The sequence below is a fragment of the Cherax quadricarinatus genome, chromosome 5, assembly GCF_038502225.1.
Source record: "Cherax quadricarinatus isolate ZL_2023a chromosome 5, ASM3850222v1, whole genome shotgun sequence".
Lineage (NCBI taxonomy): Eukaryota > Metazoa > Arthropoda > Malacostraca > Decapoda > Parastacidae > Cherax > Cherax quadricarinatus.
In genome coordinates, this window is record NC_091296.1 from 4,725,575 (window position 1) to 4,753,568 (window position 27,994).

The 27,994-nt window shown below is 41.4% G+C and overlaps 1 protein-coding gene and 1 long non-coding RNA gene across 3 annotated transcripts in view; one reads left to right on the forward strand and one right to left on the reverse strand.

The window, feature by feature from the left end:
• Nucleotides 1-4,786: 4,786 nt before the first annotated feature.
• LOC128684920 (zinc finger MYM-type protein 1-like) overlaps nt 4,787-27,994 on the reverse strand; it is a 105,287-nt gene continuing 82,079 nt past the window's right edge. Inside the window, exons 5-8 of one of the 2 annotated variants that reach the window (XM_053771279.2) lie at nt 7,266-7,392; nt 6,544-6,692; nt 5,519-6,244; nt 4,787-4,924 (exon numbers count right to left, since the gene is read on the reverse strand). In XM_053771279.2, coding sequence (XP_053627254.1) covers nt 4,892-4,924; nt 5,519-6,244; nt 6,544-6,692; nt 7,266-7,392 — 1,035 coding nt within the window. In that variant the 3' untranslated portion in view covers nt 4,787-4,891. Of the gene's footprint in view, nt 4,925-5,518; nt 6,245-6,543; nt 6,693-7,265; nt 7,393-15,200; nt 16,840-23,731; nt 23,841-27,994 lie in introns of those variants that run through there. The other variant, XM_070099284.1, reaches the window with a different exon arrangement.
• LOC138854676 (uncharacterized) lies at nt 10,583-26,670 on the forward strand. Its single transcript, XR_011393870.1, has 2 exons — nt 10,583-11,163; nt 24,313-26,670. It is a non-coding gene; the product is annotated as an uncharacterized lncRNA (long non-coding RNA).

The window sequence follows — 27,994 nt, forward strand, 5'->3', positions numbered from 1 at the left end:
ATTGCCTTGGAGGCCTAAGGAATGGGCCTGGGCCAAATTATTATACCTCCAAGTTGTGTCATATGCCTTCTCAAGGTCAAAAAATATGGCAATAACCGAGTGATTATTCGCAAAGGCATTACGAACATACATATCCAAGTGTAGTAAGGGGTTCCTTACGAAAGCCATATTGACTAGCGGAGAGACTGTTGTGTGTCTAAATACCACATTAAACGTCGATTTACGAGACGTTCCATCACATTGCAAACTACACTAGTAAGAGCGATGGGACGATAGTGAGAGGCATCATGTCCTGAAGTACCCGGTTTGCGAAAAGGGAGAACAATGGCAGATTTCCACAGCTGGGGAAGAACTCCTTGTGCCCAAATAAGATTGAAGAGGTGTAAGAGGACTACAAGGGCTGACCGGTGTAAATGTTGTAACATACGAATATGAATGTCGTCAGGCCCAGCTGCCGATGATCGGCAAGCTGAGAGCGTTGCCTCTAGTTCTTGAAGTGTAAAAGGCACATTATACTGTTCTTCTCTGAGAGAAGAAAAGTCCAAGGGTACTAACTCTCTGGCAGACTTTGAGGAAAGAAACGAGGGGCATAGATGGAGCCCTTGCGAAATACGGACCAGATGTGTGCCAAGTTCAATGGCAACGTCGAGAGGGTTTGCTACATCAACACCAGCGACCCGTAGAACAGGAGCTGGGTCAGGAGAGAATTTACCACTCAATTTCCTCATTTTTTTCCAGACTGCACTCATAGAAGAAGCAGAGGTGATGGTGGAAACATAGTCTCGCCAACAAGTGCGTTTAGCTTCACGGATGACACGGCGAGCGATCGCACGCTTCTGCTTAAAATCAAGAAGTCTCTCAGCTGTTCTATTGTACCGGTACCTGCCCCATGCAGCGCGTATCAAACGTAGTGCACGAGCACAAGCAGGAGACCACCAAGGCACACACTTCTGAGAATGCCTGCCTGAGGTTTGGGGTATAGAATGAGAAGCTGCGGTATAAACTGACGTCGAGAAGAGGTGTAGGAGCTCATCAATGGAGAATGAAGAAGGAACCTCACTAAAAGCAGTGAGGTGTGAATAAAGATCCCAATTTGCCCGATCAAATTGCCAGCGAGGGCTACGGAAAGGTGGTGAATAGGAAGGAGAAGTAAGAATGATTGGAAAATGATCGCTGTCATGTAAGTCCGGTAGAACAGACCAGGTGAAGTCTAGTGCAGTGGAGGAAGAGCAGACTGATAGATCGATGCAAGAGAGAGTATGAGTACGAGGATCAAAATAGGTGGGAGAACCCGTATTTAAAACATGGAGGGGGTGAGAGGCGAGAAAAGCCTCCAACTGGATGCCACGTGAGTCACAATGAGACCCCCCAGAGGAAATGGTGGGCATTAAAATCACCAAGTAACAGAAGTGGTGGTGGTAAGGATGAAACAAGAAAGGCAAAGTCTGGGATAGAAAATGCTCGAGAAGGAGAGAGATATAAAGAACATATTATAAACCACTTATTCAAGTGGATATGGGCTGCAGTGTAATGCAGAGAGGTATGGACAAAGAGTTGACAATACGGAATATCATTGCGTAGAAGAAGGGCACTTTCATTAAAGGTCCCATCTGAGAAAGGATCCGAAGAATACAATAAATTATAGCCTGAGATAGGTTGGAAAACAGCCGAGTGTAATTTTGGTTCTTGTAAGCAAGCACCAACAGGGAAAAACCTGGAAAGCAACATCTGAAGCTCACCCCGATTACCCCTGAGGCCGCGGATATTCCACTGTAAATAGGCCATGATTGGCAATGAAGAAAATACCAGGAATCTGTAGGTAAAGGCACCTACGGACTAGAGGGGTTAGAAAAGTCAACGTGTGGTGGTATTGGAAGACGTTCAAGCAGCGAAGGAACAGAGCGTTGCGAAGAATGGGGTTGTGAAGATGGAGGAGAGGGAAGAGAAGGAACAGGAAGTGAAGCAGTGTCCATTGAAGGTTTAGTCTCTGCAATATACAGTGGACCCCCGGTTAACAATATGTTTTCACTCCAGAAGTATGTTCAGGTGCCAGTACTGACCGAATTTGTTCCCATAAGAAATATTGAGAAGTAGATTAGTCCATTTCAGACCCCCAAACATACACGTACAAACGCACTTACATAAATACACTTACATAATTGGTCGCATTCGGAGGTAATCGTTATGCGGGGGTCCACTGTATTCTGAAATGGCTTCAAGTGTTTCTGAATTCAAAGATGTATGGGAGACCATATTGGAGATAGAAGGAGGAGGGTGAGTGAAGATTGGGACAGTAATGGACTGTACCAAAGTAGAGGGGGAGGGAAGAGTGTAAGGGACTGGAGATGAAGTGTGGGGGGGGACAGAAGAGGCAGAAACCTGGGAGGTGGCAGAAAAGGGAGAAACTTGGGAGGGGACGGGGGTGGAAGGCATAGTACGAGGAGGAGGGTGAATCTCCACACTTGTAATAGAGCCAGAGAGAGGGGAAGAACTAGGTACAGAGACTGGAAAGGTAAAGTGTGGAGGTGGAAGAAGGGAAGGAAGGGGCAAAGAAGATTTGAGCACTGTGGATTTTTTGGACTTCTGAGAAGTAGAGGGGCGATTGGTATTAGGTGTCGTACGAGGTCTTGTCAATACTGGGGCTTGTGAGGAAGGACGTGAAGATGTGAGAACAGACTGAGTTGTAGTCAGGACGTCAGAGCCAAGGACAGCAAAAGGATTAGATGCCAGAGTGGCTATGGGAGGGGCAACAACAGAGGAGGCTGCAGAAGATGGGACCTCAGAAGTGGGGGGATGTTTGGAAACACGAGAATAAGAAACACGGGGTAGTCTCCCTTGGAGGCGGAGATGAGTAACTGCCATAGCATAAGGGAGACCTTCTGCCTCTTTGAGGCAACGGATTTCACGTTCATTTAAGTAGACCTGGCAACGGCGGGAGTATGAAGGGTGAGCTTCATTACAATTAAGGCAAGATGGAGGTTGACTGCAAGATGTATTAGAATGGTCGTCGGCACCACAGACTGGGCATTTGGCCACAGATCTGCAATATTTCGCTGGGTGACCAAAACGCCAGCAATTTCTACATTGTTGCGGTGTAGGTATCACCTTTCGAACTTGTAACCAATGTCCCGCGACATACAGAGGACGGGAGTTCTCGGCTGTCAAAAGTTAAACGAGCCACATTGCAAGGGTAACGTCTCTGCCCCCGGGCAGGAAGGACATAAGTGTCTACTTTGAGGATTGGGAGATCCTGGAGTTCCAGCTGTTCAAGAATGTCATTGCCACATGACTGGAAATTCTGTTGGACTATGGTATGGGGCAGAATGACAGTACCACTACAAGAATTGAGAGAAAGATGTTTTTCAATAGTGATAGGAGTAGTATCGATATTCGAAAGGAGAGAAAGATCATGAGCTTGGGTAGCATTCTGGACAGTGACAATGCGCATACCGCTCTTGAGAGCATGAAATGAAATGAAATCTCTACCAACATGACGCAGGAGCGCTTTGCCAATACTATGGTCAGAAAGGTAGGCAGAAGAAGAAGTCAGTCTTAAAGTAAAGAATTTAGTCCATTGTGTGGTCCGAAACCGAGCGTGGAGAGGGAGTGCTTGACGTGTTGGTCTTTTCCGAGTAGAATGGGAAGGTAACGAAGGAGCATCATCAGGAGATTGACGTTGGTGTTTAGGAGTAGGACCGGAGTTGGTCCGGCGTGAAATGGGCAGGCGATTCAAAAATTGCCGTACCGTAGAGGGAGAAGCCAGAAGCATAGTCAAAGGAGAGCGAAGTTCAGACAAATCGAAGGAGTCAGTCGAAGCCCCGGTACCTGAAGCGGGCGAGGAAACAGCACCAGCAAGAGGTACAGGGGCATCAGGAGTGTCCAAAGAGTGGTCTAAACACAAGGCAGGGTCAGAATGGGGTGCGGTATCAAGAAGGGGCCCGGGGGTAGTGGGTTGATGGATTGGGTACTCCATGGTTAGGTTACTCCTTTGCTTTTTGTTTTTAAGAAAAAGAAAGAAAGAAGAAAAGAAAATAAAAATAAAAAAAGAATAAAAAAAAGGGGGGAGCGGGGAGGAATGAAAGGGCCGGAAATCTCCCTCTGCGCCCAAGAGGACCTCAGCACCGCTAGTAGCGCAGATGCAGCATGGAACCCGTGTCATACCCTACCCTTCACGCCAGTAAACCAGCAATCCGGGATAGCAACCTCACATCTGCCGAGCTACCTCGGTGGACAAAAGAGAGGGCGGCCGGATATCCGCCACAAAGCATACCTCCTTCGGCCACCACCCCCGGAATCTGAAAGGTGGCTTCCAGAGATACACCCGTCGCCCGAAAGACACCCAAAACTACTCTGGGATACCGGAGAGGGATCAGGACATCCCCAGGCGATCCAGATTCCACGGCAAACTACGCCACCGCCAAGAACCTCAACGGAATGGGATGGACCCCGGTGTCCTTTCCCCTACCTAGGAACTAGCGCGCCTGTGGGAGAAATCCCAAAGGCCAAAAAGAGGAAGGGCAAAAGGGAGGGGAGGGGAGGAGGAGGAGGAATGGAAAAAGGGGAGGATGGGATAGGGGAGGGGAGAATGGGGGGTAATTAGGTTCGGTCTGAGGAAGAAGACCAACAGGTCTAATTCCTCAGACCAAGAGCCTCTTCACCACACCAAGGAGCCCCCCTTGAAGAGGAATCCAAGGAGAGAGAAAAATTAGTTCCAGTTCTTTGGATCAAATGCCTTTCACTGGTATTAAGGCACCTTTTTGAATACAGATACTGTGCAAGAAGTCAAAGTAGATTGGAATAATAGTAAATGCTCAACAGTTGGTAAGCAAGTGACAAGATTTTGATCTTGCAAGTCTTGAATGTAATGTATAAACCAACTTCATGGATGTCTCTACAAATTTCTCATGACAAACTCCTTACATATCTGAAAAGGAAAGCATTTCTCAGACAATTTCCCATAATCATGGTTTGTGTTGGTAGGATACAAGTGATATACATGTATGTATTAAGTCATTGTTTTTAAAATCTTAGCCTAAATACTAGTATTGACATTTTTCATCAGGTATATGCACATTGCTCATAGATCACCAAAGAAATTGTAGACCATAAAAAAAGTAGCAGTGGTCAAGAGTACTCAAACTGACCGAGATCACTGTAAATACATGTACCGTTGTATTTTAATCAGGAGTCATACCTTTATGGGTTAAGTGCTTCTTTCCCGCATTTACCTTGCCTTGGTGAAAGGGCTTTTGATCCTAGGAATTGAACCTCTTCTCCCCTACCTTGGATCTAATCTAAATACCCCCAACCCTCACTTTCCTTTTTCCACAGAAGGAATGCTGCTGCTTTTGTGAAATTCAGTTCCTAGACAAAAAGAGGAGGAATTACTATAAGCCCTCTTCTAACACTATTCTTGCATCATTTCCATTAGTAGTTCTGTGGTGGTTGTCATGCCACTCAATGAAAACTGGATCTTATGACGTGTCAATTACCAACTTTAAGTTACAAATAAACGTACCTTCAGATCCGACGAATTATCAGTCATGTATGAATGAATGACTGATGCCACCCATGCCATCATTCCTCTAGATACACCCCAGGAGTACCAGAGAGCAGCCTGGGTAGTGGCCTTGTCTTTTTTCAATTGAGCAGCAACAGAACTCATACAAGCATACTCAGAGATAGGGAATCTGATGATGGTTGGTCGAACAATATTTGTGTGTTTTGTGGTACTTTTGGGCACTGTGCATCCAATGATCCTTGCATTCATTATATTATGAACTATGCCTGTTCCACTTAACACAGTGTGTGCCATACTGGCTACTTCTGTTATCCCACTGTACGTTTTTTCTGTTACCCTTACTGTCAAAGTGTATACAACATCCAATCCACATTTCATAACTCGGTGAGCAACATTTATTCTATTTGTTACCAAAGTGCAAGCCAGAGCCACACTGCTTGATTCTTTATTCAACATGTCTAGAGCGTCCCTCCCTACATCACTCGATTTTTTAAATCCACCCTTTATTGAACCTACCCTACCACTTCTCTCTACGCTTTCCACGTCTCTTGTTAAAAATGCACAGACTGTGCCTGCTCTGTGAATCATGGCAGTGTACAGTGTTTTTGCTCCATTCAACACCAGCTTCCTCACAGCATTGGCTCCTTCCATCACCTGCTGGACATGCTGCTGTTGGCTTATATAAAGGTACCAGCTGAATAGAGAACGTCGTCCAAGCTCCAGCTGTCAAGTGAGATTTTTCTAAAATGAACAATGTGAACAAAGTAGTCATGGCATGTCACTGAATCACTGTGAAACAACTCAAGATTTGCAATGCATGGATAACCCCATCAGAAGAGGCTGAAGTATATAATTAGGGAATTTTGAGAAATATTTATCTTGAGCTATTGTACATGTATTGTGATTCCAATATCAATTCATTATTACAGCATCTCAACTTTGAACTTGGTCATTTTTTTAAATGAAGTGCATTTTCATCATTCTAAAAACATGCTCAGTACAATCTCAGAAACAGAACTAACCAGGTGCCCAGAAGTGATGATAACATCATCATCATCCAAGTCATCTTTAGAGTTAACATTTAGCTGTGTGTGAATATGCCGCTTGAAACGTCGATGTATCTTGTTGGTCAGTGCCACTGCCTTCAGCCCAAGTGACCCGCCTCTGCCTTCTATACAAAAAACTGAATTTATTGCAGGGAATGTAATGTTATTAGCAGTTATACAAAGTTCTGAATGTATTTTACAATACTGACAAGTTGATAAGTTTGACATGTACTATGCTTGCATATCTTTGTTAAAACGTTAAGATGTATATTGGTTTAAAAAGACTTTTCTGAAAGTGTCATCTTACCACCATCTCAGCTCACAGTCATTCATTTACACTACCATATATGTACAGTAGTCCCCCCATATCCACAGGGATATGTTCCAAGTAGCGAACCCTATACATGTCATTTTTCGTTTACATACATACCTATGATAAAGTTTAATTGATAAATTATGCAAAATAAGTCTAGAATTAGCACTTTTTTTTCACTGATGGGAAGCATTTCATGGCTTCTCTTAGGCTTTGAAGAAATACCAGCATCACTACTTTTGCACTTTAGGACCATTATTAAGTAAAATTAAGGATTATTTTTGGGCCAGGGTAAACCATGGATAACTGAATCCGTGGAAATGGGTTCTACTGTAAAGTTAAGGGAGAGGGGGTCTGTTTTCTGCCTCAATGTACAAGTACCTACCTGTTTCATGAAGGTTTCCTTTGGCAGGAGGCACATATGTATCCACTAGTGTGTGAGCCATGTCCAGCAGATGCTCTGCTGTCCCAAATGCCACTTGACCTCCTTTGCTTTCAGCCACACACCCCATCTGTTGAATTAGTTTTTAGTAACTATATTATTATTATTATAATCAAGGGGGAAGCGCTAAACCCGGAGGATTATACAGCGCCTGGAGGGGGGATGTGGAAGGCATTCAGGCTTAATTCGGGGAACTGGAGCACAGATCCAATTCCCTAAATCAAGAGCCCCTCACCAACATCAAGGAACCTTCCTTGAGGGGTTAGTAACTATAAGAACAGCTCTTAATAACCTACACAAGTTTACTGTTTTCATGAATACTGTACCATATAATTATGCACTACTAAAAAAAGTTCATTATAAGATAATCAAGAAGTAATATGGTTAAATACTAAGACTCAACTATAGAAAGAGTTTGGTAAATCAATTTAGGTTACATCCTGGGATCTATTGCATTATATTTATAAACCTCACCCAATTTTGGCAGTTTTGTCAATACAGTAGAAAAATAATTATGCTTATGGAAAGTACATATAGCATGGGTCAACATTCATGGCATACACACGGAAGCAGTTATGTACAGCACAGTGCATACCAATCTCTCGCATATCTGTCTGTAAACAGGCTTCTGTTTCAGCTAAGGCAGCCGTAGGGTGAGAAAGTTAGGGTCGGTGCCCATATGCGTTAATCCATTTGTTCAAATGTCTTGTCAGCCAACAGAAAGACAGGTTTACCAAAGGTGATAATTTGCCTTTCCTGGAGTCTGTGTGGGATCCAAGTGTAGACTCTTCCCATGAGAACAACTTCTACAAGTATCAATAGAGGAATAGTCAGTGCAAAGAGGAGGTGAAGAGCCAACTAGGCTATGGTGGTTGATGCAAGCTCCAAGCAAGTTGGAGTACTGCTTGGTGAAAGTAATGAGCAGATATTTCCGATTTATTTTCAAGTGTCCGTAACCACCCTGACATGGAAAGGTCCAGCTAGTGAGGCACACATTTTTGTATTGTACTATACAAACACAAAATCCAAGATCAACTATGACAGCATCACAGTCAAATATCACACAAGGCCATCAAAAAATCTCTAGCATCTAGCCTTAGCTTTTGCATTTACTAACTGTCTGATGTGCACAACTGTATATAAACTGCTTCTCTGTCTTACTCTTTAGACTGCTACATAGGCACTCATTGTGAGACTGAAATATACAATATGTACTTGTTTAAATGCCTGTTTTATATTGTATTCAGTGGGTTTAACCCTTTGAGGGTTTCGGCCATACTAGTACGGCTTACACACCAGGGTTTTTGACGTACTAGTACGCCTAAATTCTAGCGCCCTCAACTCTAGTGGGAAAAAGCTGGTAGGCCTACATATGAAAGAATGGGTCTATGTGGTCAGTGTGCACAGTATAAAAAAAATCTTGCAGCACACAGTGCATAATGAGAAAAAAAAAAAACTGACCGTTTTCTTGGAATAAAGCAACGACTTTGCACTGTATTTTCGTATGGTATTTATTGTTGTATTCTAGTTTTCTTGGTCTCATTTTATAGAATGGAAGACATTACAGAAATTGAGATGATTTTGACTGGTTTTACAATGAAAAGTACCTTGAAATTGAGCTCAAAGTAGCAGAAATGTTCGATTTTTACCAAAGTTCAAAAGTAAACAAATCATGCCAAGCGTCCAATACACGTCAACTGGTGAGTCTAATATTCTTTCGCAAGTGTGCCAATATTATTTATACAATTTTTTACACTAATGCAGTAGTCTGCATAACAGTAAATCTTCTATTTTTTGTGAGAATAAAAATTCAAAGTGGAAAGCAAAAGAATGTAAGAGGGGCCTTGAGACGTGACTAATGAACAGAGGAAATGTCATTTTAGTGCCAGGAATGTCTTTCTTGTTTATTCTGGACCCTATTTGGAAATTGGCATCTTTTGAAATTTGTGTGAAATTGGCAAAATTGCTAAATTCTGACCACTGTACTGGATAGTTGAAAATGGTAAATGGGTGGTTTCTTGCACTCATTCAATAGAAAAAAATGGAGTTCTAGCAACATATTTATGTTTTTTGTCAACTAGTACAGTGGAATTGGCTGAAAATGGGGCTGAAAGTGGGTAAAAATCGCTGATGCGTAAACATCACCGAGACCGCTAACTTCGTGAGAGCATAATTCCGTAAGTTTTCCATCAAATTTCATACTTTTGGTGTCATTATGATCAGGAAAAGATTCTCTTATCTTTTCATAAGAATTTTTTTTTTTTTTAAATTTGGCCGACCCTGAGAATGAGTCTCGGAGAGGGTCTGTCGACCTTCAAACAGCTTGAACCTAGTTTCTCTATCCAGTCTTTTGAGTATTTTGTATGTCGTGATTATATTTCTTAGGTCTTTCTATTTCTACGTTTGTTAGGGTTGGGTTCCTTTATTTTATTATCATTATTATTACTATTCCCTTCATGTACGCAGTTTTAGTGACAAATTACAGTTGTAATTTGACTTTTGATTCAACGCCAAGACTTTGCTTTTCTTTCTTTTTTCCTTCTTCTTTTTTCCTTCTTCTTTTTCCTCCTCCTTTTTCCTCCTCCTCCTTTTTCCTCCTCCTCTTTCCTCCTACTAATTTTTCCTCTTCCTCCTTTCTCCTCCTCCTCCTTTCTCCTCCTCCTCCTTTTTCCTCTTCCTCCTTTCTCCTCCTCCTTTTTCCTCTTCCTCCTTTTTCCTCCTCCTTTTTCCTCCTCCTCCTTTTTCCTCTTTCCTCCTCCACCTTTCTCCTCCTCTTCCTCCTTTCTCCTCCTCTTCCTTCTTCCTCCTCCTCCTTCTTCCTCCTCCTCCTTTCTCCTCCTCCTTCCTCCTCCTCCTCCTCCTTCTTCCTCCTCCTCCTTCTTCCTCCTTCTTCCTTCTTCCTCCTCCTCCTCCTCCTCCTCCTCCTTCCTCCTCCTCCCTCCTTCTCCTTCCTCCTCCTCCTTCTTCCTCCTCCTCCTTCCTCCTCCTCCTCCTTCCTCCTCCTCCTCCTTCTTCCTCCTCCTCCGCTTGAGGTTCCTAAACCTGTATTCCCTGGAACGCAGGAGGGAGAGATACATGATTATATACACCTGGAAAATCCTAGAGAGACTAGTACCGAACTTGCACACGAAAATCACTCACTACGAAAGCAAAAGACTTGGCAGACAATGCAACATCCCCCCAATGAAAAGCAGGGGTGTCACTAGCACGTTAAGAGACCATACAATAAGTTTCAGGGGCCCGAGACTGTTCAACTGCCTCCCAGCATACATAAGGGGGATTACCAACAGACCCCTGGCAGTCTTCAAGCTGGCACTGGACAAGCACCTAAAGTCGGTTCCTGACCAGCCGGGCTATGGCTCGTACGTTGGTTTGCGTGCAGCCAGCAGCAACAGCCTGGTTGATCAGGCTCTGATCCACCAGGAGGCCTGGTCACAGACCGGGCCGCGGGGGTGTTGACCCCCGGAACTCTCTCCAGGTAAACTCCAGGAGGTATGATAAAGCTCACGGCTCAGGGAGAGTGACCTAGTAGCGATCAGTGAAGAGGCGGGGCCAGGAGCTCGGACTCGACCCCCGCAACCTCAACTATGTGAGTACAACTAGGTGAGTACACACACACACACACACACACACACACACACAGCTTTTCCAAGGAAGATAAGAATCTGTCCTTGAGAACAAACGCAACACCAGAGAGAACAACAGAAAACAAAACAAAAGAACAGAGAACAGCAGAACGAACAGTAGAAATAATAGCAAAAATAATAACATCATAATTAAGAACGTAATACCTACCCCCAGGAGACAGGAGCTGCGACCCGACCCCTGCAACCACAAATAGGTGAGCACAGTTCATGAGCACCAGTCACCTGTTGTCTACCAGTTTGAGCACCAGTCACCTGTTGTCTACCAGTTTATGAGCGCCAGTCAACTGTTGTCTACCAGTTTATGAGTGCCAGTCACCTGTTGTCTAGCAGTTTATGAGCACCAGTCACCTGTTGTCTACCAGTTTATGAGCGCCAGTCACCTGTTGTCTACCAGTTTATGAGCGCCAGTCACCTGTTGTCTAGCAGTTTATGAGCACCAGTCACCTGTTGTCTACCAGTTTATGAGCACCAGTCACCTGTTGTCTACCAGTTCATGAGCACCAGTCACCTGTTATCTACCAGTTTATGAGCACCAGTCACCTGTTGTCTACCAGTTTATGAGCACCAGTCACCTGTTGTCTACCAGTTTATGAGCGCCAGTCACCTGTTGTCTACCAGTTTATGAGCACCAGTCACCTGTTGTCTACCAGTTTATGAGCGCCAGTCACCTGTTGTCTACCAGTTTATGAGCGCCAGTCACCTGTTGTCTACCAGTTCATGAGCAGTCACCTGTTGTCTACCAGTTTATGAGCACCAGTCACATGTTGTCTACCAGTTTATGAGCGCCAGTCACCTGTTGTCTACCAGTTTATGAGCGCCAGTCACCTCTTGTCTACCAGTTTATGAGCGCCAGTCACCTGTTGTCTACCAGTTTATGAGCACCAGTCACCTGTTGTCTACCAGTTTATGAGCACCAGTCACCTGTTGTCTACCAATTTATGAGTGCCAGTCACCTGTTGTCTACCAGTTTATGAGCGCCAGTCACCTGTTGTCTACCAGTTTATGAGCACCAGTCACATGTTGTCTACTAGTTTATGAGCACCAGTCACCTGTTGTCTACCAGTTTATGAGCACCAGTCACCTGTTGTCTACCAGTTTATGAGCAGTCACCTGTTGTCTACCAGTTCATGAGCAATCACCTTGCTGTCAATTTTGTCAAGGTTGGGAACCGCAGCAATCATAGTACTAGGGGGAGAGAGCACAACTTTGTAGTACCCACAGTCAGTGGCCAGGCTTCAAACACCTTTTATTGTACAGCAATAAAGGAATGGAACAGACTACCCACAAATGTCAAGGCCAGTCATAGCTTGAACCAGTTCAAGAAGACTGCCAAAAAGTGTCTGATGAATGAAGCAACAGAAAGGGAGGGGAATGATTTTCTATTTTTTAGCTAAAATACGTGTAAATTTTACCTTATCCCTAGTAATGACCCTCGTATTGTAGATAGTCGTAATGACCCTCGGGTAGTAGATAGTCTTAATGACCCTCGTATTGTAGATAGTCTTAATGACCCTCGTGTAGTAGATAGTCTTTTTAGTATGATAATAAGATGTTATCTTCATTATAGAATAATAAGAAAATATTATAACCTTTATATTATAATAATAAGGTAAAAGGACCCCAATGGAAATAAGTCACTCTGTCTGACTTTTTTGGGTTATCCTAGGTTCTCTACACATATGCTGCTATGTATGATAATTCTATGTAACTGTATTGTGTATACCTGAATAAATTTACTTACTTACTTACACCTGTCTACCAGTTTATGAGCGCCAGTCACCTGTTGTCTACCAGTTTATGAGCACCAATCACCTGTTGTCTACCAGTTTATGAGTGCCAGTCACCTGTTGTCTACCAGTTTATGAGTGCCAGTCACCTGTTGTCTACCAGTTTATGAGCACCAGTCACCTGTTGTCTACCAGTTTATGAGCAGTCACCTGTTGTCTACCAGTTTATGAGCAGTCACCTGTTGTCTACCAGTTTATAAGCGTCAGTCACCTGTTGTCTACCAGTTTATGAGTGCCAGTCACCTGTCGTCTACTAGTTTATGAGCGCCAATCACATGTCATCTACCAGTTTATGAGCGCCAGTCACCTGTTGTCTACCAGTTTATGAGCGCCAGTCACCTGTCGTCTACTAGTTTATGAGCGCCAATCACATGTCATCTACCAGTTTATGAGCGCCAGTCACCTGTTGTTTACCAGTTTATGAGTGCCAGTCACCTGTCTACCAGTTTGTGAGCGCCAGTCACCTGTTGTCTACCAGTTTATGAGTGCCAGTCACCTGTCTACCAGTTTATGAGCGCCATTCACCTGTTGTCTACCAGTTTATGAGCGCCAGTCACCTGTCGTCTACTAGTTTATGAGCGCCAGTCACATGTTGTCTACTAGTTTATGAGTGCCAGTCACATGTTGCCTACCAGTTTATGAGCGCCAGTCACCTGTTGTCTACCAGTTTATGAGCGCCAGTCACATGTCTACTAGTTTATGAGCACCAGTCACCTGTTGTCTACCAGTTTATGAGCACCAGTCACCTGTTATCTACCAGTTTATGAGTGCCAGTCACCTGTTGTCTACCAGTGTATGAGCACCAGTCACCTGTTGTCTACCAGTTTATGAGCACCAGTCACCTGTTATCTACCAGTTTATGAGTGCCAGTCACCTGTTGTCTACCAGTGTATGAGCACCAGTCACCTGTCTACTAGTTTATGAGCACCAGTCACACGTTGTCTACTATACTAGTTTATGAGTGCCAGTCACCTGTTGTCTACCAGTTTATGAGCACCAGTCACCTGTTGTCTACCAGTTTATGAGCACCAGTCACCTGTTGTCTACCAGTTTATGAGCACCAGTCACCTGTTGTCTACCAGTTTATGAGCACCAGTCACCTGTTGTCTACCAGTTTATGAGTGCCAGTCACCTGTTGTCTACCAGTTTATGAGCGCCAGTCACCAGTTGGTGTTGCCGAGGCAGCAAACGCACCTGGCGATTTATTGTCTTAACTCTCATTATTGTTCCTGCTGTCATTATTGTCTTCTGCAAGTCATCCGTCAACTTTATCCTCGTTTTATGTTGTTCGTTTTGTTAAGCGATTAACAGCGTCAATTTCAGAACGTTTTAAGGTTTAAATAATAAGATATTATAATGACACAAACTGAAATAATTCACTGACTTTTTTTGGGGTTATTCTGGTAGGTGATTTACCCTTTGTAAGATAATTGTACTTATGTCTACCTGTGTCTAAATAAACTTACTAGACTAGGTTACTTTAGGGGAGAATAAATCTGATTTTGTTAGGTTTGGTTGGAATAAATTTAGTTTTGTTAGGTTACAACAAATCTTAATATAACTAATAGAATCTTGCGTAACTTTACGCTATTTTAGCATTGAGGTATCTGCTGTCCCTGTTCTCCTAGTAGTAAATAGGTACCTGGGTGCTGGACTCCTTACACCTGCTACACATGTTCACCTAAAATTCAATAGGTACCTGGGTGTTAATTTCCTTACACATGTTCACCCAGCAGTCAATAGGTACCTGGGTGTTAATTTCCTTACCACTGCTTTACACATTCACCTAGCAATAAATAGGCACCTATGTGTTAGTCTCCTAAGTACAAACATCATAGAGTATGTACCCAGTATGAATACAACCCACAAGTTGTCTATGCCGGGTTACCCTGGGCTGATAACCCCATTGTTACCTCCTTCAATTTCCTCATTGTGTAGCTGACTGTAACCTTGGTGGTGTGAGGTCTGTCTCCCAGACAAGACCGACCTCTCTTTTTGTTAAACTCAAGTGGGAACACCAGCAGTGTGTTGCTACAATATTCTATGTTATAGTTACATTGTGGGAACACCAGCTGTGTGTTACTACAATATTCTATGTTATAGTTACATTGTGGGAACACCAGCAGTGTGTTACTACACTATTCTATGTGATAGTTACATTGTGGGAACTCCAGCAGTGTGTTGTTACACTATTCTATATGATAATTACATTGTGGGAACACCAGCAGTGTGTTGCTACACTATGCTATGTGATAGTTACATTGTCGGAACACCAACAGTGTGTTGCTACACTCAGGGCCGGATTAAGAAGTCTCCGGGCCCTAGGCTATTCAGATTGGCGGGGCCCCTTTGAGTTACGGGTAAGCGAAGTGACCCCTTCCAGCTTGGGGGTGGGGATGGGGTCGGTGTGAGCCTGTTTAAGGTCTAATTAAATACATTCTGGCTATTTACATTAAATTTAATAGGTAAAGTACATCAAGACAACCAAAACCATTTACCAACAGCCATTATAACTATCTTATTAAATCAAGCATTTTAAAGAGAATAAACTCGAGAGCATAGTATTACTAGATTAGGCTATTAAAGTAGTGACATCATGTACCTATTATATTCAGCATAACCACTACAGCACTATTATTCCCTTTATAAATCACTGACCATTATTGTTATCATTGCATCATGCATAAGACTATCAAATCATATAAACTCAAGAAAGTAAAGAATTGTTTATATTCACAGGCACTTCTTAAATAAACTTTTTTCTGGATTTCATATTGGCAAAATCATCAATTATATTCTGAAAATCAATATTTCTTGTTAGATCAGACTCAATGGTCAACAAGGCTAGGTTACACAATTTGTCTTGGCTCATTGTTGAATGGAGCTGGTTTTTCACTCTTTTCAAAACAGAAAATGAACGTTCTCCTTCACAGTTAGTAGCTGGAAGTGTTAGGTAAAGGCGATACACTATGTCAACATTAGGGAAGGTTTCTGAGATACCTGCATTTCTTAAATGTTTCAAAGCAGCTGAGGGTGCACATTTTTCAGGTGGAGCTTTAATCTGATTCATATACCCAGAAAAATGAACTATTTCTTCAACAAATGTGTCCTGAACATCTGCTGAAAGGTGTTGTTGCAACTTTAATGCAGCTTCTCTCAATTCTGCATCTGGCATAGTAGTAATTTTGAACAGAAATCCAAACTTGTCATTGAGATTCTAGTAGATTTCTTTTCTTTTCACCAATTCTGTAATCAGTGAATCCAGAATGACGAAGTATGTAGCTGTCTTACATTTCTGCCTTGGTAGCAACACAATTTCATTGTCTGGCTCTTCAAAATTGCGTTTCCACTTCCTTGACCGCTGATGATCAGCCCGGTAACTGTAGTCTTTCACCAGTAGTTTAGCTTTCTCTTCAAACATTTCAAAAGCTTCATCATTGCGAAGTGAGCTTACAAATTCCACTAAGCCTGCATAAAGGTTAGCACAAGTAGCCATTTCAATTTCAATTTTCTGAAGTGTCTTGTTCGTGGCATTTAACCGTTCCAGTATACAGTCCCAAAGCACACAGAGTAAGGCCAATTCAAAATCTTCCAATTTTGATGCTAAGCTGGCTGCTTCGCTTCTTGTAGTTGCTGTCTGGTCTTCATCCTCTGCTATTTGGATCAAAGCAGAACGTATTTCAGCAAAGCTGTCTTTCAAAGCATGTGTTGCATCATGCTGCGCTGACCACCTTGTTGTTGATAATGATTTGATGACATCTCCATGAATGGTTGACTTGAGTATACTCCACCGATGCGTTGAAGCAGAGAAAAAATTAAAGAGTGCTTGTAAAAGTCCAAAAAATGAAACTGCAGCGACACAACACTCCGCAGCACATGACCCAACAAGATTAAGAGAATGTGCTGAGCAGGGCACATATTCAGCAAGTGGGTTGATTTGCTTGATACGGGCTTGCAATCCATTATATTTACCCGACATGTTACTTGCATTGTCGCAGCTCTGGCCACGGCAATCCATAATAGAGAGATCATGTTCAAGCAGAGTATCCAGTACTACATTCATCATTGTTTCTCCATCATGGCCTGAAAGAGGAATGAATTTTATAAAGCGCTCTACAGGCTTACCACTGGAGTCGACAAAGCGAACAATGAATGTCAATTGATCTGTATGTGAAATATCTGGTGTTGAATCTACACTTATTGCAAAGTATTTTGCAGTTTTCACAGCTGCTATGATGTTATTGAGGACCTTCTTAGTCATCAGTTCAATAAATTCATTGCATATAGTAGATGACATGTAAGATACAGTGCCTCTTCCTGCATTCCCAAGGAGTGACACATGATTTGCTAAGAATGGATCGAATTGTGCTAACAGTTCTATGATCCCTAGGAAATTGCCATTGTATTCCGAACCAAAAACCTCATTTTCTCCACGGAAAGCAAGTCCTCTTAGAGCTAAGAATTTTACAACAGCAACAACTCTTTCTAGAACTTTTCTCCAATAAGTGCGCTCTTTTTCAGTTTGATTTTCCAAATGAGAATCCCATAAGCCTTTTTTCTGTGCACGAAATACACTGGCTAAAATGCAGCTCCTGTGAGTGGTGCTGTTTTCATGTTCCTCGAAACACTTGGAATTTTTCCAGTCATTGAAACCCAGTGTGAAGGTATTTTCTTTGGTAGAAAATAGCTTGCATGCTGAACAGTACACTTTTCCTGAGCTTTCAGAGTATACCATCCATGATCTTTTCACAGTTTCTGAATTTGCAAGCTTCCTATAAAACATAGATGACTTTAACCTTTTGACTGTTTTCGACGTATTAATACGTCTTACGAGCCAATGTTTCTGACGTATATATACTCAATAATTCTAGCGGCTTCAAATCAAGCGGGAGAAAGCTGGTAGGCCCACATGTGAGAGAATGGGTCTGTGTGGTCAGTGTGCACCACATAAAAAAAATCCTGCAGCACACATTGCGTTATGAGAAAAAAAAAACTGATCGTTTTTTTGGAATAAAACGCCGACTTTGAGGTGTATTTTCGTATAGTATTTATCGTTGTATTCGCGTTTTCATGGTCTTAGGTGATAAAATGGAAAACATATTACAGAAATAGAGATGATTTTCATTACTTTGACGACGAAAACGACTTTGAAACTGAGCTCAAAGTAGCGGAAATGTTCGATTTTTACCAATGTTCAGGAGTAAATAAATCACACCACACGTCCAATACTGAGGAGTCTAATATTCTTTCACTAGTGCACTGATATTATTTATACCATTTTTACAATAATGCAGTAGTCTGCATAACAGTAAATTTTGTATTTTTTTGTATGAATAAAAAATCAAAATAGAAAGCAATAATATAAGAGGGGCCTAGAGATGTGACTAATGAACAGAGCATATGTTATTTTAGTGCCACGAATGTCTACCTTGTTTATTCTGGACCCTATTTTGAAATTGACATCTTTTTAGTTTGCGTGAAATTGGCCAAATTGCCAATTTCTGACCACCATATTGGGTAGTCCAAATTAGTAAATGGGAGGTTTCTTGTACTCAGCTGATAGATAAAATGGAGTTCTAAAGAAATAGCTATGAGTTTGGTCAACTGGAACAATGGAATTGGCTGAAAATAGGGCTCAAAGTCGGCGAAATCGCCGATACACATATGTCGCCGAGACCGCTAACTTCGAGGGAGCATAATTCCACGAGTTTTCGACCAAATTTCGAACTTTTGGTGTCATTACCATCGGGAAAAGATTCTCTATCGTTTCATAAGAAAAATTTTTTTTTTTTTTTTTTTTGAAAATTGAGCGACATAGAATGACAGTTTCAGAGAGGGGCCTGAAACAGTCAAAGGGTTAAACAATGACGACTTCCATCATCATAAATCCTTGCTGATTTCCTAAAGTCAATGTTCAGAGTTTGAAGTTTTCTGCAATGAAAGCATTACGTAGAGAATCTGGGATTACATTTGGCCATGAGGCAGGATCTTTTAAGACAAATCCTGTGGATGAAATGTCCATTGAGACATTGAGAGGAGACACAAAAGAAGTAGATGCTGGCTGAGAAATAATGGAGGGAGGGCTTCCTGTATGATCTGACGTATCTGCAGATTCAACTGTACTGGTAACATCAGAAACTGTTTTCGTGAGCATGTCTGTGATCTTTCTGCAGCTTCCTACATCTTTCTTTTTCTGTTCTTCTTCTTGAATTTTCTTTTCTTTTCTGTGACCCACTCGCATAAGAACGTCCAACATCAAGTTCACGAGATGCCATAATGAGGATGTATCACTGTCTGTAATCATGCAAATACAAATTTTTCATTATCAATTATTATTAATTTTTTAATTATTATTCATTTTTTTTTTGTCAATTGGGGGGTTATCAGCTGTTCTGATGTAAACAAAGGCGTGTTGAGTGTTGCCATCTATGGTTAGGTTTATTTATTTTATTTTATTTTATTTCATTAATTTTTGTTTTGGTTAATTTTTAAAAATCAATTTTACTCTCCAAACACTTGAACTTTTTAGGTAGGGACCCCTTTGCACTTGCACCATGTGCGCAGTCTTGAATGAGCCCCTGAACCCCTTGGACCGCGGGGCCCCCAAATGCACGGGGCCCTAGACAAATGCCTAGTTTGCCTATGCGGTAATCCGGCCCTGGCTACACTATGCTATGTGATAGTTACATTGTCGGAACACCAGCAGTGTGTTGCTACACTATTCTATATGATTGTGGGAACACCAACAGTGTGTTGCTACTCTATTCTCTGTGATAGTTACTTTGTGGGAACACCAGCAGTGTTGCTACACTATTCTATGTTATAGTTACATTGTGGGAACACCAGCAGTGTGTTGTTACACTATTCTATGTTATAGTTACATTGTGGTAACACCAGCAGTGTGTTGCTACACTATTCTATGTGATAGTTACATTGTGGGAACAAAAGCTATATTTCCCTGCCATATTACATCATGCGGGATGGGTGACATACATAAAGTAATGTAATGTGTCAGCCTGAGCTGGGAGACTTCAGTAGTGTCAGCCTAAAGTGGAAGACTTCAGTAGTGCCAGCCTAAAGTGAGAGACTTCAGTAGTGTCAGCCTAAAGTGGGAGACTTCAGTAGTGTCAGCCTAAAGTGGGAGACTTCAGTAGTGTCAGCCTAAAGTGGGAGACTTCAGTAGTGTCAGCCTAAAGTGGGAGACTTCAGTAGTGTCAGCCTAAAGTGGGAGACTTCAGTAGTGTCAGCCTAAAGTGGGAGACTTCAGTAGTGTCAGCCTAAAGTGGGAGACTTCAGTTGTGTCAGCCTAAAGTGGGAGACTTCAGTAGTGTCAGCCTAAAGTGGGAGACTTCAGTAGTGTCAGCCTAAAGTGGGAGACTTCAGTAGTGTCAGCCTAAAGTGGGAGACTTCAGTAGTGTCAGCCTAAAGTGGGAGACTTCAGTAGTGTCAGCCTAAAGTGGGAGACTTCAGTAGTGTCAGCCTAAAGTGGGAGACTTCAGTAGTGTCAGCCTAAAGTGGGAGACTTCAGTAGTGTCAGCCTAAAGTGGGAGACTTCAGTAGTGTCAGCCTAAAGTGGGAGACTTCAGTAGTGTCAGCCTAAAGTGGGAGACTTCAGTAGTGTCAGCCTAAAGTGGGAGACTTCAGTAGTGTCAGCCTAAAGTGGGAGACTTCAGTAGTGTCAGCCTAAAGTGGGAGACTTCAGTAGTGTCAGCCTAAAGTGGGAGACTTCAGTAGTGTCAGCCTAAAGTGGGAGACTTCAGTAGTGTCAGCCTAAAGTGGGAGACTTCAGTAGTGTCAGCCTAAAGTGGGAGACTTCAGTAGTGTCAGCCTAAAGTGTGAGACTTCAGTAGTGTCAGCCTAAAGTGGGAGACTTCATGAAAGTTTTCTCTTTCTTTTTGGGTCACCCTGCCTTGGTGGGAAACAGCCGTGTTAAAAAATATACATATATATACACCTACCATCCGACTTACGACCTACTCGACTTACGACCACTCGACTTACGACCGTGTTTTTTATGCCAAATTTCTGGGAAATAAACAACTATTTGTGTTGTGCACAGTGTTTATCCTAAACCTTACAGTATAAAATACAGTACTACCAGCATAAAAAGTAAAGTAAAACATGAAATACCAAAATAAAACAATAAAATAAAGTCATTACAAAAATGTTTTGACATTCAATAGTAAAGTTCGACTTATGACCATTTCAACTTACGACCAGTTTCTCGGAACTGAACTCGGTCGTAAGTCTGATGGTAGGTGTATATACTCCGATCCTCACTTAGCGACAGAGTAGTTTATGAAGGCCTCAGACTTACGAAGGGCTTTCTGACTAGTATGAATACCTAAATAATGTATATTAGAGTTGACTTCCTCTATTCTGTTTATTAGAATACACAGTACACTACTATATAAACATTTAAAAATATATCAGAAATGTTATAAACAGTGCAAAGGTGACATTAAAACAATATCAAAGATGATCGACACAAACCCACTACCATTATAGTATGCTCCTCACTTAACAACAAATTCGTTTACTGACGTGGTCTTAGGAATGGAACTCTGTAGTGAAGTGGGGAGAGGCTGTATATGAGTTTATGTTATGAATAACTGACTGACTGACTTGTTTGAATGACTTACAGAATTGTCTGACTTACTGACTTCACTGAACGACTTAGTGACTTGACTGAACGACTTACTGACTTGACTGAACGACTTACTGACTTGACTGAAAAACTTACTGATCTGACTGAATAACTTGATGGACTGAATGATTTACTGACTAGACTGAGTGAATGACTTGAAAGTTAGACACTCAAGTACAACCTCCGGTACCAGAACCTCTACCATCCACCTCAGCACAGTAGAGTTACACTATAATTCTCCACTCTCTTCACAATCATCTACAAACATCAGCACCCACAATTTAAGGTAATACTATTATTTATGCTACATTTGCAGCCTTAACCAGTAAAAACAACGTAATACATCACAATAATGAACTAGTTCATTACACTATACATAAAATCATTGGTTGGGAAAAATCTGTTCGGTACTTGGACAGATCGGCACTTCAACAGCCTTCGGGGAAGAATTAACTTAGAATGCCGAGGTTCCACTATACATCACCACTCTAAATTATGATACATAACTATACAACATTACACATCACTGCACAACATTACTACACACATCACTACATATCAATGTCACTACACATAAACATCACTACATATCAATGTCACTAAACAAACATCACTACATAACATCACTACATACAAACATCACTACATATCAAAGTAACTACACACAAACATCACTACATATCAACATCACAACACACAAACATTACTACAAATCAACATCACTACATATCAACGTCAATACACACAAATATCACTACAAATCAACATCACTACACAAATATCAATACACATCAACATCACTGCATATCAAAGTCACTACACACAAATATCACTACATATCAACATTGCTACACACGAACATCACTACATATCAATGTCACTACACACAAACATCACTAAATATCAACGTGATTACACACAAACATCACTACATATCGTCACTACACACAAACATCACTACATATCAACGTCATTACACACAAACATCACTACATATCAATGTCACTACACACAATCACTACATATCAACGTCACTACACACAAACATCACTACATATCAACGTCACTACACACAAACATCACTACATATCAACGTCACTACACACAAACATCACTACATATCAATGTCACTACACACAATCACTACATATCAACGTCACTACACACAAACGTCACTACATATCTATGTCACTACATATCAACGTCACTACACACAAACGTCACTACATATCTATGTCACTACACACAAACAACACTACATATCAACATCACTACACACAGACATCACTACATATCAATGTCACTACACACAAACATCACTACATATCATCACTACACACAAACATCACTACATATCGTCACTACACACAAACATCACTACATATCAACGTCACTACACACAAACATCACTACATATCAATGTCACTACACACAATCACTACATATCAACGTCACTACACACAAACATCACTGCATATCATCAACACCAATACACATTTATATATCATTACACAATTATACACTTCAACACCATCACTAAACATCAACACCATTACTACACATCAACACCATCACTACACATGAACAACAATCACTACACACACACAGTATACTACACATCAGGGCCAGGAGCTGTGACTCAACCCCTGCAACTACCCTTAGGTAAGTGCATTAGACACTCTGTCACTATATATCAACAACACTGTCACCATTACTCTTCTTCACAACAACTCATCCAAAAGAAATATTCGTCATTGCTTTTCACTATCGCAGACGTATGACTAATATTCAATAATTGTAACTTGACTATATAACTGTTTGACTGACTATTGAGAATATATCACGGGTCATTTTCTCAGTAAATTTTAATATTCAAGTGCATTTCTGACTATATAAATAGTTGACTGACTATTGAGAATATAACCCTGGGTGATTTCTTAGTAAATTTTAATATTCAAGAATTCTAACTTGACTATATAAAATAGTTGGTTGACTATTGAGAATATATCCCTGGGTGTTGTCTCAGTAAATTTTAGTCAAGAGCATTCCTTTGGCTATATAAAATAGTTGACTGACTACTGAGAATATATCCCTGGGTGATTTCTTAGTAAATTTTAATATTCAAGAATTCTAACTTGACTACATAAAATACTTGACTGACTATTGAGAATATATCTCTGGGTGTTTTCTCAGTAAATTTTAATATTCAAGAACTTTCCCCTGACTATATAAAATAGTTGACTGACTATTGAGAGTATATCCCTGGGAGCTTTCTTAGCAAATCTATATATAAATCAGTCGGCTGATTGGAAAAGCTTGCGTGCTCACTTTCATCGCGGCTGCTTCTTCCTCTAAGTCCGTCGCCTAGAGACAAATGGACTGTTTCAGGATACGCTCTCGCCGACTTCGGGAGAAATCTGTTGATCCCAAGTGGATTCTGGAAAATGAAAAGGACCTTAAAATTAAGGACCTCGGTTATGGAGGGTGTGGTAAGACCCAGCTCTGGAATCTTCCGGGACACGACACACCAGTGGTCCTCAAAAACATCTTTGATCCTAATACCCGAGAAACGGATTGTCTGCGCGAGGCCCAGATCTTGGAGAAACTCAATGGTGCAGGTGGAGCTCCCAGACTTCTGGGTCTGTCTCCTGAGATAGGTTGTTATTTTATGTCTTTTTTGGGAGTAGAGGACCTTGAAACACTTAGCCACAACCAGGAGATAGGTAGGGAAAAATTAGATGATTTGTTTTGGCTAAAAGCCATAGAAAGCATCATCAAGAATTTGATTAAAATCCACAAAAAATGCATTGTCCATCTGGACCTTAAACAAAACAATGTAATGGTAGACAGAACCGACCCAAAATGCCCAAAAACCTCTATAATTGATTTTGGACTTTCAACTCACCCAGGCCAACCTTGGGTTTATGGTGACTATGAAAAGAACCGCATCGACAAGTTTTTGGAATTCAGCCCCTGGACCTGTTATGAAGCTGCTATGGGCCAGCCTGTCACGACGAAAAGTGATGTGGTGGGAGTCGCCCTGCTCATCAAACAGGTTATTGGAATAATGGATCGTAAGCCCCACCAGCTGATGACCATGGCCCTGAAGGGCCTCAGCCGGGACCCAAAGGAGAGACCTGGCCTTAAGACGTACCTCCGAACAACACAAAAAATCATTAAATTCTTCAAAGCCAAGTTTGGTTGAGCTCGGATTTTTTTTGTTTATTTTTTGTTACATATTGACAAATTTGGTTGACCTCGGATTTCTTTTGTTTATTATTTGTTACGTATATTGTAAAAAAAAAAAAAAAAAAAAAAAAGGAACTTGAAGAGCAGCCGCCTCCACGTGGCAAGTTCTGGGTACCTTGTGTAACTGAGAGTACTTGGACACTCATGTGTGACTGTTGCTACATGACCAGTCATGAGTGAGTGTGCAGTACATGATCAGTTACACAAAGTAGCTGAGAGCTGCTCACACCATGTAATGTCTGGATTTAGAGAATATGTTAAGATGGACAACAAATGTAATCCTGGACAATGTAGTGTCTATATACCAAGGTACCATCACCCGAGAACCAGATATTGAGTTCACTGGCAAGAGTTTCCCTGACAGGCTTTATGGACATGCAGAACAGACAAGGGGATGAGAGGGTGTCCCTTTTGCACCAGTTCATGAGTCAATTGCATGCTTCCCAAACAGGAGTTTAGAAGTACCACTATAAGAGGGAGGGGGTAAAGGAGGTTTTGTGGGCAAGGGCTTGGACTTCCATTCATATGTGCATGAGTGTTAGGAGTGAATGGACCTGACAAGCTGTTGGAGTGTGAGCAGGGTAATATTTTGTGAAGGGATTCACGGAAACTGGTTAGTCAGACTTAGAGTCCTGGAAGTGGGAAGTACAATGCCTACATTTTAAAGGAGGAATTTGAGATATTGGCAGTTTGGAGGGACATCGAAATTGTCGTATCTGAGCACCTCTGCAAAGACAGTGATTATGTATGAATGGTGAAAGTGTTGAATGATGAAAGTTTTTTCTTTTTGGGTCACCCTGCCTTGGTGGGAAACAGCTGTGTCAAAAAATATACATATTTATATACACCTACCATCCGACTTATGACCGAGTTTGGTTCCGAGAAACTGGTTGTCAGTCGAAATGGTTGTAAGTCGAACTTTACTATTGAATATCAACAAAACATTTTTGTAATGACTATTTTATTGTTTTATTTTGGTTTTTCATGTTTTACTTAACTTTTTGTTGGTAGTATTGTATTTTATACAGTAAGGTTTAGGATAAACACTGTGTACAACACAAATAGTTGTTTATTTCCCAGAAATTTGGCATAAAAAACATGGTCATAAGCCGAGTGGTCGTAAGTCGAGCAGGTTGTAAGTCGGATGGAAGGTGTATATACTCCATCTCCTCACTTAGCGACATAATCGTTTACCAAGGCCTCAGAGTTACGATGGGCTCTGACTGGTATGAATACCTAAATAATGTATATTAGAGTTGACTTCCTCTATTCTGTTTATTAGAACACACAGCACACTACTGTATAAACATTTAAAAATATATCAGAAATGTTATAAATGGTGCTATGGTGACATTAAAACAATATCAAAGATGGTCGACACAAACCCACAACCATCATAGTATGCTCCTCACTTAACAACGAATTCATTTACCGACGTGGTCTTAGGAACGGAACTCTGTTGTTAAGTGAGGAGAGGCTGTATATGAGTATATGTGATGAATAACTGACTGATTGACTTGTTTGAATGACTTACAGAATTGACTGACTTACTGACTTGACTGACATACTGAATGACTTTCTGACTGGACTAACTTAAAAGTTAGACTTTTTGAGTGAAGAGGTCCCTGACAAATCTAGAAGCAGTGCTCTGAAACAGTGTCTAGAGCAGCTGATAAAGTGGTACCTTGAGATACGAACTTATTTCATTCCAGAAGGCTGTTCGAGTGCTGATACTGAATGAATTTGTTCCCAAAAAAGTGATGTGGTGGGAGTCACCCTGCTCATGAAACAGGTTATTGGAATAATGGATCGTAAGCCCCACCAGCTGAAGACCATGGCCCTGAAGGGCCTCAGGCAGGACCCAAAGGAGAGACCTGGCCTGAAGACGTACCTCCGAGCAACACGAAAAGTCATTAAATTCTTCACTGCCAAGTTTGGTTGAGCTCGAATTTTTTTTGTTTATTGTTACATATTGCCAAATTTGGTTGACCTCGGATTTCTTTTTATTATTTGTTACGTATATTTAAAAAAAAAAAAAAAAAAAAGGAACTTGAAGAGCAGCCGCCTCCACGTGGCAAGTTCTGGGTACCTTGTGTAATTGAGAGTACTTGGACACTCATGTGTGACTGTTGCTACATGACCAGTCATGAGTGAGTGTGCAGTATACGATCAGTTACACAAAGTAGCTGAGAGCTGCTCACACTACAGTAGACCATCATTTAGCACGAGTTTATTTGGCACGATTTGGGTATAGCACGACTGAAGAAATGCGGCACAATTTTATGTAACATTAAATTTAACACGGTTCAGTTTGTGGAAAGGAAAAAAAATCGCTTTTCCTGAAGTGGCCGCCTTGTTGTGGGTCAACCAGGCAGACCTCCTACCATCTGCTGCCACCCCCCCCCCCAAAAAACCACCCCACAATTCGTACTTCATAGTGTCCATTCCAGTCCATCTCTGCTATAAGGTAGCTGTGTTTGTAAATTGTGTTTTGATTATTTAATTTGTATCTACCAAGCAATCATGACACCCAGTAGGCACACCAGTGTTGCTGAAAGTGCCAAGAAAACCTATAAGCATTTAAGTCTTACATGTAACAAAGTAAACAAAGATGTAAGACAAGAAATACCCATAAGAAAGTGTTACTTTGTACACTTAAAAAGAGGTGTGACTGACTTGGCTGAATGACTTACTGACTTGACTGAATGACTTACTGACTTGGCTGAATGACTTACTGACTTGGCTGAATGACTTACTGACTTGGCTGAATGACTAAATGGCTTGGCTGAATGACTTACTGACTTGGCTGAATGACTTACTGACTTGACTGAATGACTTACTGACTTGAATGAATGACTTACTGACTTGACTGAATGACTTATTGACTTGACTGAATGACTTACTGACTTGGCTGAATGACTTATTGGCTTGACTGAATGACTTACTGACTTGGCTGAATGACTTACTAACTTGACTGAATGACTGACTTGACTGAATGACTAACTGATTTGACTGAATGGCTTATTGACTTGACTGAATGACTTATTGACTTGACTGAACGACTTGCTGACTTGACTGAAAGACTTACTGACTTTACTGAATGTCTTACTGGCAGGAATGAATGACTTACTGACTTGACTGAATGCCTTACTGACTTGGCTGAATGCCTTACTGACTTGGCTGAATGATTTACTGACTTGACTGGATGACTTACTGACTTGACTGAATGATTTACTGACTTGACTGGATGACTTACTGACTTGACTTACTGACTTGACTGAATGATTTACTGACTTGACTGAATGACTTACTGACTTGGCTGAATGACTTAATGACATGGCT